This window comes from Numenius arquata, chromosome W, assembly GCF_964106895.1.
Source record: "Numenius arquata chromosome W, bNumArq3.hap1.1, whole genome shotgun sequence".
NCBI classification, from domain to species: Eukaryota; Metazoa; Chordata; class Aves; order Charadriiformes; family Scolopacidae; genus Numenius; species Numenius arquata.
The window spans coordinates 5,657,926-5,669,182 of record NC_133615.1 but is presented as its reverse complement, the minus strand read 5'-3'; the positions used below and the strand labels follow the sequence as shown (position 1 = coordinate 5,669,182).

Genomic DNA, 11,257 nt, shown 5'->3' with positions numbered 1-11,257 from the left:
AAAATATCTATATGGTACCAAGCGTAACGGGCTTTGGTTCTAGACTGGTATATTCCAGCAGGAACACAGCACAAGCTGTGACTGGGGTGAAGATGCCAATAATCACAGTACAATATAATGTAGCATAATGTAATCCTGTAACTATTGATAATAACAAGATGAATAGTTATAACAATAGTACGTGTGTGCACACACACTAGACAACAAATGACATTTAAAGGCTGATACGGTGACACAGCCAAGCACAATAAACTTAGGATATGGCATTGATAAATTTAGGTGTAAATTCAGAATTTTGTATTTGTTTTTTTCCTTTGTTCTTCAATCTACTTTTGTGTATGGAGCCGTATTAACATCCTCTCAAGGTACAAATCTTAGGAAAGCTGGGAGGCTGTGGTTTTGGAGGGGACAGTCATTCACTTTCCAAATAAGCAAGGGCAGAGATGCTGCTGTGGAGCACATTTAGAGTCATGGACAAGACAAAGATCTTTTCTGTACGTAGCCGCTAAAGGGTAAAAACCAGATATATGTTCTCTCAGATGTACGAAATCTTATTGCATTCCCAGCTTTGGTGGTTAAGACAAACAACTTTATCACTGTCTACAGCTCCCTGAAAGGAGGGTGTAGCAAGGGGGGGTTGGCCTCTTCTCCCAAGTAACAGATGATAGGACAAGAGGAAATGGCCTCAAGTTGCACCAGGGGAGGTTTAGGATGGATATTAGGAAAAAATTGTACACTGAAAGGGTTGTCAAGCATTGGAACAGGCTACCCAGGGAAGTGCTGGAGTCGCCATCCCTGGAGGTATTTAAAAGACGGGCAGACGTGGTGGTTAGAGATATAGTTTAATGATGGCTTTTGTCAGTGTTAGGTTGACGGTTGGACTCGATCTGAAAGGTCCCTTCCAACCAAGGCAATTCTATGACTCTATGAACTGGACATAAATTCAGCTAAATATTCAATTTGTGCTTACAAGAGATGCGTTACATCTGTAGGATGTGTTGTTAACCTTTGCAGCAGTTTGACAGTGCAATAGGTGTGATGAGTGAAGGATGATAAAGGCTTTAGTTTACCTGCAAATTGTAGCTATGGGATTTATTTACAGCACATAACTGAGCCACAAAACCTACGTTTCACATACACAGAATTTTTCAGTTAATGGAGTGACTCACTGCAGAGGTTGGTAAATGGTAGATGGGTGTAAGGACTCAGCTCCTTGATTCAATACCCAGTTCCACGTAGCACAAAGGTTTGTGTCCGTTCAGAGCCCCGTGAAGGTAGAACCACAAGATAGCAAGCTTTATTCTGGACTCTGACAGCAAATATTTAAAGTTTGCTCATCTTCAGCTCATAAGGTGTTACCAGGCCCATGGGAAAATACCAAAAGGAGGAAATTCTCAAAGGTAGTTCAGAAAATAAACTCAGGAGCTGGTGGGAAGTGAGGACATAGGGACATAGGGACTGAAGTAATGAGAAGACTTCCTTTGACCTGGTGTTTGCTCACCAGGAATAAACTGGTGAGGGCTGGAGCACCTCTCCTATGAAGACAGGCTGAGAGAGTTGGGGGTGTTCAGCCTGGAGAAGAGAAGGCTCCGGGGAGACCTTAGAGACCCTTCCAGTCCCTAAAGGGGCTCCAGGAAAGCTGGGGAGGGACTCTTTATTAGGGAGTGGAGCCATAGGACGAGGGGGAGTGGTTTTAAACTGAAAGAGGGGAGATTTAGATGAGATATTAGGAAGAAATTCTTTGCTGTGAGGGTGGTGAGACCCTGGAACAGGTTGCCCAGAGAAGCTGTGGCTGCCCCATCCCTGGAGGTGTTCAAGGCCAGGCTGGATGGGGCTTTGAGCAACCTATTCTAGTGGGAGGTGTCCCTGCCCATGGCAGGGGTGTTGGAACTGGATGATCTTTAAGGTCCCTTCCAACCCAAGCCATTCTATGATTCTATGAACTAACGGCATCCTGAAAACTTGCATGCAACAAGCTCAAGTCTCGTTAACGGCAGAGGATAGTCAGACCCGCGGAGCTGTGCTCTGTCTGACGATATTGAACAATAAACTGAGACAAAAAAACATTACCAAGGTCTTCACAATACTTCACCGGCCAGAAATTTAATCCTTTGACATCTGTATGGTGGTTTAAAACTCTCCTTTATGGTGATTGCACTCTGCAGATGACACTGCAGAAATTTACTGCTACAAAACGTAACACCTTAATGAAGAAAAAAAAATAATTGCTATCCTTCTAATGCAGGTGACTTTGTCTGGTTTTCCCTTTGACCACATAACATGATGATTCAGAGCTAAGACTTGTGTGGTTGTTCAGTTGCCATGATGGATTTTACAAAGGGGAAAATCACGTCAAGTTTATGTAAGCTCGATAGCAGCTGCTCTTTGGAAATACATCTTAATTATGGGTAAAAATACTAAGCCATAACTTGTATACTTATTTTAAAAACCTCTTTTTTTTTTCAGTGCCATAATTCAAAACATTAGCTCTTCACTGAGGTTAGTATTTATTTATAGGTTGGATACTGTAAGGAGGTAGCCCAGGAAATGCTACTTGATGATGGTGGTTATTAGATGTGCCTGTTAGTGACCCCTCATATTTATCTGTATTTAATTATAGAATTATTGCCATAAGGTGCAGCGATGATTGATCAGGATGCATTTCTATGCAATAAGCAGACGCAGAAGCAGAAGCACCACACAAGCACTAGCACCACACTTTATTCACATACACAAAGCTATATATAGAGAGCTAGTTTCTGAGCTGTTTTGCCAAACAGGGTGAGCACTCTCATTCTCACGGTATGCAACTGTCTTCAGCCACATCTTTCTACACATACTCCTCCAGGCAGTTTTCCAGCCTGACCTTCACAGACACACACAATGTTTTTCTCTCCTGTCTGGCCAGCTTGAAACAATCTTGTTCTTAAAGCAATATAGTCTTATTTCTGATCAAGTTTTGCTTGTTCTGCAACATGCCCAGAAGGGTTCCAAAATCAGTCTTGATCGATCTTCCAGATGTTCTGCATGGCCCCAACAATGCATGGAGTCCCAGGGGCACCAGTGGGTCCCTGCCCGGGTGGGGACAGGCTGGGCTGGCTCTGGGACTGGTTTCTCACTCTCCTCCTGGCCAGGTCGTGTGGCCCCAACAATAAGGCCCTAAGTTATGTCTGAGAACAAAAGGCAATTCCATTTGTGAGACCATTATCTGCCAGCACTAACAACTTCTTAAAAAATAGTAACAACCTTTGGGATGAAGTCTTTTCAGCCCAATATTGACTTTCTCTGTGTGCGTGTGGAGTTTCGTAAAAATCAAGATAGGCCTTTTTTATTATTTATAGACACACGGAAAAAGATGGTTTAAATGATTAAAAAAAGTTTTTGCAAACTATGAAGGCCTCTTGGCAACTAAAAATGGCTCCATTTTAAAATGTTAAACTGATAGTTTTGAGGAGGTTTGTAGTTATACCAGATTTAAAAATCTAGATGAGAAACAAAGAATTATTGTTGGAATTCCTGAGCTTGCAAGTATGTGTTCACATGTGCCAATACCTGCGTAGTGCCACGAACTGCTGACATACATGAAGCCAAGCGTACACGTAAGTGTTTGCAGAATCAAAGCCAACATTTGGAAAAATTTTGAGCTTTCTTACAAAAAAACCCCAAAACTTCAGTGTGTGCTTAAATACTGATTTCACTGGAAGTACAATAGATGTTTTACTTGCTTCCCTGAATTGAGACTATACTCCTTTTTCAAGACTGAAATAAGAAATATTTTTGACCAGATGACAAAACGGATGAATCCTTTTGATTTTTGTTCTCTATTCTATCTCCCTTAATTAATACTAACAATTTGGGGAGGTAAGGTAGTAACAAAATACACTATGGATCTGATGACGACGTGCTTTTCTTCATCATATGGTCTCAGTGCTTGATTTGGCACTGAAGTATCAGATCATCTCGTGCTTGCTGGTGAGTGGATCTTAACCCAGTGCTGAAGCATGGAGATATATATAGAATAATAATAATAATAAATTAAAAAAAATAATAATAGAATCATAGAATTGTCCAGGTTGGAAGGGACCAACTATCTAGTCCAACAATCAATCTAACACTGACAAAAACCATCACTAAACCATGTCCCTCAGCATCACATCTGCCCATCTTTTAAATACCTCCAGGGATGGCGACTTCAGCACTTCCCTGGGCAGCCTGTTCCAATGCTTGACAACCTTTTCAGTGTAAAAATCTTTCCTAATATCCACCCTAAACCTCCCCTGGTGCAACTTGAGGCCATTTCCTCTTGTTCTATCACTTGTTACTTGGGAGAAGAGACTGACAATAGTAATGATAATATAATGATAATATAATATTGATAAACTGTGAGTAATTTACCCAGCTCGTATCAGAAGGCTGTGGCAGGGCAAAGAATCGAGCTCGGGTCCCTCCAGTCCACGTTAAGCCCGAACTTATCATTTCTATCGCGGCGAATGAGTCTAAAAACCACCGAAGCACAGTGATTTCGGGATACGAGCCGGGGGGCGGGGTTTGGGAAGGGGCGGGGCGGAGCCCATTGCCCCGTCCCCTTCTCAAATCCCGCCCCCTTGCCGGTCCCGCCCTGCCCCGCCACGTCCCGCTCGGTCGCTGGTTCCCGCCCTGGCAGCGCATGGCGGCGGGGCCATGGCGTTCACCCTCTATTCCCTGCTGCAGGCTGCGCTCCTCGTCGTTAATGCCGTCGCCGTGCTGCATGAGGAACGATTCCTCCGACACGGTGAGTCGCGACCCACTGACCGACCGGCAGGGGAGGCGGGGAAAACCGGGTCTAGGCCCGGCCGCGGCGCCGCGTCCTCCCCCCGCTTCCCCATACACGGCCCGGCGCGACCTCCTGAGAGGAGAACCGCACCGGGAGGTACTGGCCGGCTCTCGGTGGGCACAGGGGGGGCTGGCAGATGCCTCAGAGGCCGCTCCCGGCCCACCGGGCTCGGCGGTTCTCTCCCGCCGCCTTCCCTTACCGGGTGTTGCCCTGCTAGGAGTCGCTCTGGGGATTCGGGCTTGAGGTTGGACCTTCTGTCGGTGTGGTTCATGTTACTCTTGCCATTGTTTTGTCTCTTTTTTTTTTTTTTTTCCATAATTTCCTTTATTTATTTTTTTTACTGTTTCGTCTCCATTTGTGCATGTTCCTCCCCACCCAAACTATTCCATGATTTATGGTGTAATAGTGTGAGGTGGGTTCTTTCATCTCCTCATGCCTTTTTTTTTTTTTGGGTGGGATGATGGTGCTTCTGGGTCTTTGCACCTTCACACTCGCAATTCCACCGTACCGAAGATCCCCAAAGTTGGACATTCTCATCCTTCAAAAGATGACAAAACCCTGCAAAACACAGAAAAGCCACTGACGCAAAGATCTGCAAAACACAGAAAAAAACCTCGATGATTCAAGGTTTCCCAGTTTACCCATCTGGAGAATCCTGACTTCTCCAAGTCAGGCTGAGCTGGGATTTTTGGCCGGAGCGCAGATAGTGATCACGTTTTCTTGTTCTGCTGTAGGATTCAGCGAGAGGGATCTGCTCAGGGTGGGTTTGGGGTATTTTCTTGCTTTCCTGAGCAGCAGCTTGAGGAGAAGGCGGAGGTGGGGACAGATGGGTCGAGCCACTTGTTGGTCCCAGATGACTTGGGAATAACTCCGAGCTCATCCGAGTGGGAAGAGCAGCCGGTGAGGGAGAGGACTCCCCTACTGCTGGTTTATCTTCTGGGAAAGGACTAAGAACAGATTGTAGCTTGTTTGGTTTTATGTTGGTGCATGTTTTTTTGAAGCCCAAATGAACTCATTTATTTCTCTGGCATGCTGGGAACAGTAGCGTATTTAAAAGTAAAGGGTTTGCTTTACGGAAACATGGATCTATTATTATTGTTGTGTTTGTTAATAAGGTTTAAAAGTCTTCAGTATATTGTTTTAAAACCAGATCTTGAAATAAAGCAAATTGTAGTTTGTTTTTCTAATGTTAGCAATAAACATATTCAAGGTAGATCACTCATTAATATTGCTGAGAGCATTTATGGTATAGTTTTGGGGGTTTTTTTCTCACACATTTGGTTGGTTTTCTGTGACACAGTGGGCTGGGGAAGCGATCAAGGGATTGGAGGATTTGGAGAGGAACCAGGAATTAAAGCACAGCTAACAAACCTCATTCGATCCGTACGAACTGTAATGAGAGGTAAGGTGACCATCTTTTCTTTAAACAATTTGTCTGTAAAGTTTTGTTTCTGTGCTTTAATGAAGTTACATTGGTATTTTGCCTCATTTATTTTACCAAAGAGCTGCTATTTCATAGAACCACAGAATGGTTTGGGTTGGAAGGGACCTTAAAGACCATCCAGTTTCAACCCCCTGCCCTGGGCAGGGACACCTCCCACTAGACCAGGCTGCTCAAAGCCCCATCCAGCCTGGCCTTGAACCCCTCCAGGGATGGGGCAGCCACAGCTTCTCTGGGCAACCTGTTCCAGTGCCTCACCACCCTCACAGGAAATAATTTCTTCCTAATATCTCATCTAAATCTCCCCTCTTTCAGTTTAAAACCATTCCCCCTCGTCTTATGGCTCCACTCCCTGATCAAGAGTCCCTCCCCAGCTTTCCCAGAGACCCTTTAGGGGCATGAAAGGGTCTCTAAGGTCTCCCCGGAGCCTTCTCTTCTCCAGGCTGAACACCCCCAACTCTCTCAGCCTGTCCTCACAGCAGAAGGGCTCCACCCATTGGAGCATCTCCATGGCCTCCTCTAGACCTGCTCCAACAGGTCCGTGTCCTTCTGCTGTTGGTGGCCCCAGAGCTGGAGGCAGCACTGCAGGGGGGTGTCCCCAGAGTGGAGCAGAGGGGCAGAATCCCCCCCCCTTCGCCCTTCTGGCCACGCTGCTGGGGATGCAGCCCAGGATGCAGGGGGCTTTCTGGGCTGCCAGTGCATATTGCCAGCTCATGCTGAGCTTCTCATTCAACAACACCCCCAAGTCCTCCTCAGGGCTGCTCTCCATCCATTCTCTGCCCAGCCTGGATTTGTGCTTGGGATTGCCTTGATCCAGGTGCAGGACCTTGCACTTGGCCTGGTTGAACTTCACGAGGTTCGCACAGGCAAAATTTCTGCTCGTCGTTTCCAATCTCTCCTTCCTTTGGGTTCTTTCCTCCATGTGTGGGCTCTGCAGAGGAGGCCACAGGTCCCAGCTAAGGTGCCCTCAGTTTGATGAGGTGTAAAACATTCTTTGACTCTGGCTTGCGGTGCCGCTGCTGCGTCTTGTCTTTCCTTGGAGCTTGGAGGGAAGTTTGGTGATCAATCAGAGCCTGCAATTATCTAATTGCAATTTTATGTGAAATACCTGGAGAGGGAAATGTAATTCCTGGGATTCCTAAAAGTAAGCCAGGCTTATGTGGCTTAAAGGATGGTGGGGAAAAAAAAAAATAGACTCTTAATTTGTAAGCTATTTACAGGTTGGTTTTTTTTTTTTTTTTACTATAAAGCACACCAAAAATTTCTTTCATAGATGATGACAAACAGGAATTAACAGATCTTACCTGTCTTGCTCACCACAGAGTAAAAACTGATACATTTCTTCTAAATTGCAGCAAAGCCAAGGATAGAAACTGACTCTGAGATGGTTTGGTTTCATTTGGAGGAAGGATTGTTTGGCTCAAAGTTGTAACACAATGAGCCATATACAAATATTTATGCTGTTGCTTCCTAATTTTTAGTATCCTAGACTTTGATCCTGGCTCCTTCCACTAATCCTGATTCATGCGTAAAAAAATTCAGTGTATTTTTAAAATTTTGACTGATTTTACTCCTTAAAAGGTAGTTTCCCAAGATAACAAGTTCTGTCACGTTGTGATGTGCAGAAGAAAACGTTCACAATTGCTCGCTCTTTATTTTTTTTCTTTCTACAGTGCCATTAATAGCGGTGAACTCCATTACAATCGTTCTCCTCCTGTTATTTGGTTGAAGATACCTGGTGAAAATCATTTTGGACACCCAAAGAAGCAAGTTGCTAATCACCACCGCTCTGAGTTTTCTGGGATCCAGCACGATTTAGCTGTCAGTTTGACGTTCGACTTAAAATAATAAAGACACTCTTTCTATTTATCCTATTTCCAGTTTCATTAAACAAGATACGGGGATCAATGTGACGAAGCTGCAAATATATCGGACTCTGACAAGTTCTGTTGCCACCTGTGATTTGTGTTGACTGTTCCGAGCATGCATCGGAACATGTTGCGATGATGGTCGATAGGACGCGGTTTTTAAATGTCTCATTATTCAGGGATGAATTTCCTTCAGTACACTTTGCAATTAATTTTTAAATTAAGAACAACAACAGTGGGGTTTTTTTTTTATGACTACACAGTACTATTTAATATGAATTGGGCTCTGAAAACATGATATAAATTATTGAAGTTCAGTTGTGATACTGAGGGAGACAAAATTTGCTGGGTAAAATCCTGATTCACTTAACTTCAGAAGTCAAACTTTCCCGGTTTGATTTAGAACAGGATTTTTCTCTTGTTGTTCGATAAGACTTTTCAAATCCAAGAATGTTTGGTGCTGATGGTGAAGTAGGTTGAAAATAGGTGCAATTGCTATGCAAAAATCTTTAAAAAGCTGTACCTAAAGCTGGGCAACTCTGTGTTAATTTAGACTAGCAGGTGATAATTAGCAATTAGCATTTGTTACTGTTCTGTCAAAAGTTATTATACTTTTTAAAATGTGTGTTAAACTTCTGCATGGTGGATTAGTGTGTTGGAAGCGGGGGAACCATTTGTATTCTGAGTTTTTTGGGGAAATGTGGGAGGGGAACACCATGCCCTTTTCAAATGCAATTTTTTGTTACAAAAACAGCGAATTTGCAGCCTCTTCTATTACTCCTTCTTCCCCCACCCTCCATCTTCCTTAGTTTCAATTTCAGTAAGTTGTTAATTTAACTATGGGTATGACCTTGCAGTTCTGTTGCAGAGACGATTGCTAATTGCTTTGGTACAGATCTTGCCCCAGTTAAGGCCGCTGGGTTAGGTCCGATGTTGTGTAGCAAGTCTGGATTGAAGAAGGCTGATTCTCATGTACCTTTTTAGAAAAGTTAGAAGTATTTAAGTCTGTTCGTCTGCCAAAGTGTTGTAGCTTAGTTTTAAAGAGGGGGAGGCCAAGGGAAACCTGGCAGTTTCATTATTTTAAAACAGCTTAGTTTATCCTCTCTTCTTCCAATGTCTTGATGACTCAAGCATATGCTGTTGTATACAAAGATAAATCTGTAAAACGTGTAAATGAATTTAATCATCTTCGATTGCAGTGTTTTGCAGAGTAGAGTATATCCAGGAAGAGAGTTATCTCGTTTCCTTTTTTTAAAGTGAAAACTTGTAAATAAATTCTGAATTTCTAAGTTAAGCACTCTCATAACTTGCTCTATATCCGTGTACAGTGGGAGTATCTCAAAACAGCTTCATCCTGCTCCAGATACCAGAGTTACTGTTCTTACATAGAATACTTTTTTCTCTTCCCTGTGGTACTTTTATCATCTTTTTGTGATGAAGCTGTGTTTTTGGTTTATGTACCAAACCTAATGAACCATGGTAACGTTGGCCAGAGGCAGAATACGATCATGCGAGGCTTTAAATTCTAGAGTAGGTGGACCTATTATAAAGTATTTCATTATAATAATCTTTGTGTAATTCAGAGGTGATGAGGGCACAGTCTGGATCAGTTATTTTCATATATCTTTCATGGAAACTGGACAGTATGTACATGGAACAGACAAAACATGGAAGGTGTGCAGACCTTGTATTTTTGCCAAAATTTTACAAAAAAGCAGTGGTCAATGTTTCCATTGCCTCAGAGTACTGAATGGTTTGAAGCACAAAGCATATTATCTGTAATGACTGTTAAAACACTAGTTCTTACTTAAATAAAAGGCAGTACTAAAGATTACAAGCAGCAGCTTTAAAAACAGGCGAAGAGTGATTTTCCCCACCTTCCTGACCTTTCCAAAAGGCTGAAGTTTCGATGCATGGCATGCAGCACGTGGGGAGATCACTTCAAAATCAATTAGGCAAGTGCAGTAAAAAGGAGCAGCGGTTCTGTGCAGCATTTGAGGCAAAACTGGGACGTGTTTTACCTGGCAGATGCAAAATAGCGATTCAAAGTGGGGCAGCAGCTGAAAATTCAGGTCTCCCAGGTAATGAGCAGGGATGAGGGCAAAAGGGTAAATGGCAGACAGGCAGAGAAAGGAGCGCAGAGAAAAAGCCAGGGAAAAAATGCACTATCACTGCCTCCTTGCGTGGCTTTGAGTAGTTCTGCTGTGAATAAGTTCAAACAAGGTGAAAGCACCTCAAACCTGGCAGGGGCTTGGGAATGTGCAGGAAAGTTTCCAACTGGCAGAGAGCTCCGTGTGTGATCCAGCGGTCACTTCAAACCATGAAGAGCATCATCACTCATACCTGGCACAGAAATGACAATAACCAGCACATTTTACAGATCAGCATGAGGACTAAGACTTTCCAGTGTAGAATAATTGGTTCTAGTAAGGATTTGCAAACAGAAGATGCTTTCACGGCAGTGGATTGCAGTGTGGTGGTACCAGTTGTGGCTGGCTGTGTGGGCAAAATGGAGCCTGTGTGGCACTTCACTGAGTCTTTAGTATAAATACAGATAGGAATAAGGGATCAACTCTGTGTACCTGTACTGTTAAAGGTTTTGTTTTGAAGGGCGTAGGGACAGGCGAAGGGAAAAGTAGGAAGGTAATGGGATTGTACGCAAGTAAGTGAATCTCCAACTCACCTTAATTATCCTTGACATCTCACCTTAGGTTGCAATGTTATGAATTTGGAATTGTACTCTCTTATATACCTTGGATTTTTTGACGTACCTTCACACTATAAAACTATGAATGTATGTCATACCAATTTATGTTATGGCTTCAAGCTGGAAGAGGGGAGATTTAGATGAGATATTGGGAAGAAATTCTTTCCTGTGAGGGTGGTGAGACCCTGGAACAGGTTGCCCAGAGAAGCTGTGGCTGCCCCATCCCTGGAGGTGTTCAAGGCCAGGCTGGATGGGGCTTTGGGCAACCTGGTCTAGTGGGAGGTGTCCCTGCCCATGGCAGGGGGGTTGGAACTTGATGTTCTTTAAGGTCCCTTCCAACCCTAACCATTCTATGATTCTATTAATTTATTGATGTGCCCCCGTTTCTTACAAAATCCTAACTGCAATCGCTTAAAATCCAATTGCAG

General features: G+C 43.5%; 1 protein-coding gene across 1 annotated transcript; it reads left to right on the top strand.

Annotated features, from left to right (window-relative positions):
- The first annotated feature begins 4,612 nt into the window (after positions 1-4,612).
- On the top strand, positions 4,613-9,414 carry LOC141476633 (immediate early response 3-interacting protein 1). Its single transcript, XM_074165414.1, has 3 exons — positions 4,613-4,771; positions 6,114-6,215; positions 7,928-9,414. The coding sequence occupies exons 1-3, from the start codon at positions 4,681-4,683 to the stop codon at positions 7,981-7,983; spliced, it is 249 nt and encodes an 82-aa protein (XP_074021515.1). The 5' UTR covers positions 4,613-4,680; the 3' UTR covers positions 7,984-9,414.
- The last annotated feature ends 1,843 nt before the right edge of the window (positions 9,415-11,257 follow it).

Coding starts and splice junctions, on each gene's coding strand:
- LOC141476633 (XM_074165414.1), top strand. CDS start 4,681: ATGGCGTTCACCCTCTATTCCCTGCTGCAGGCTGCGCTCCTCGTCGTT. Junction 4,772..6,113: donor GGAACGATTCCTCCGACACG/GTGAGTCGCGAC, acceptor TCTGTGACACAG/TGGGCTGGGGAAGCGATCAA. Junction 6,216..7,927: donor CGTACGAACTGTAATGAGAG/GTAAGGTGACCA, acceptor TTCTTTCTACAG/TGCCATTAATAGCGGTGAAC.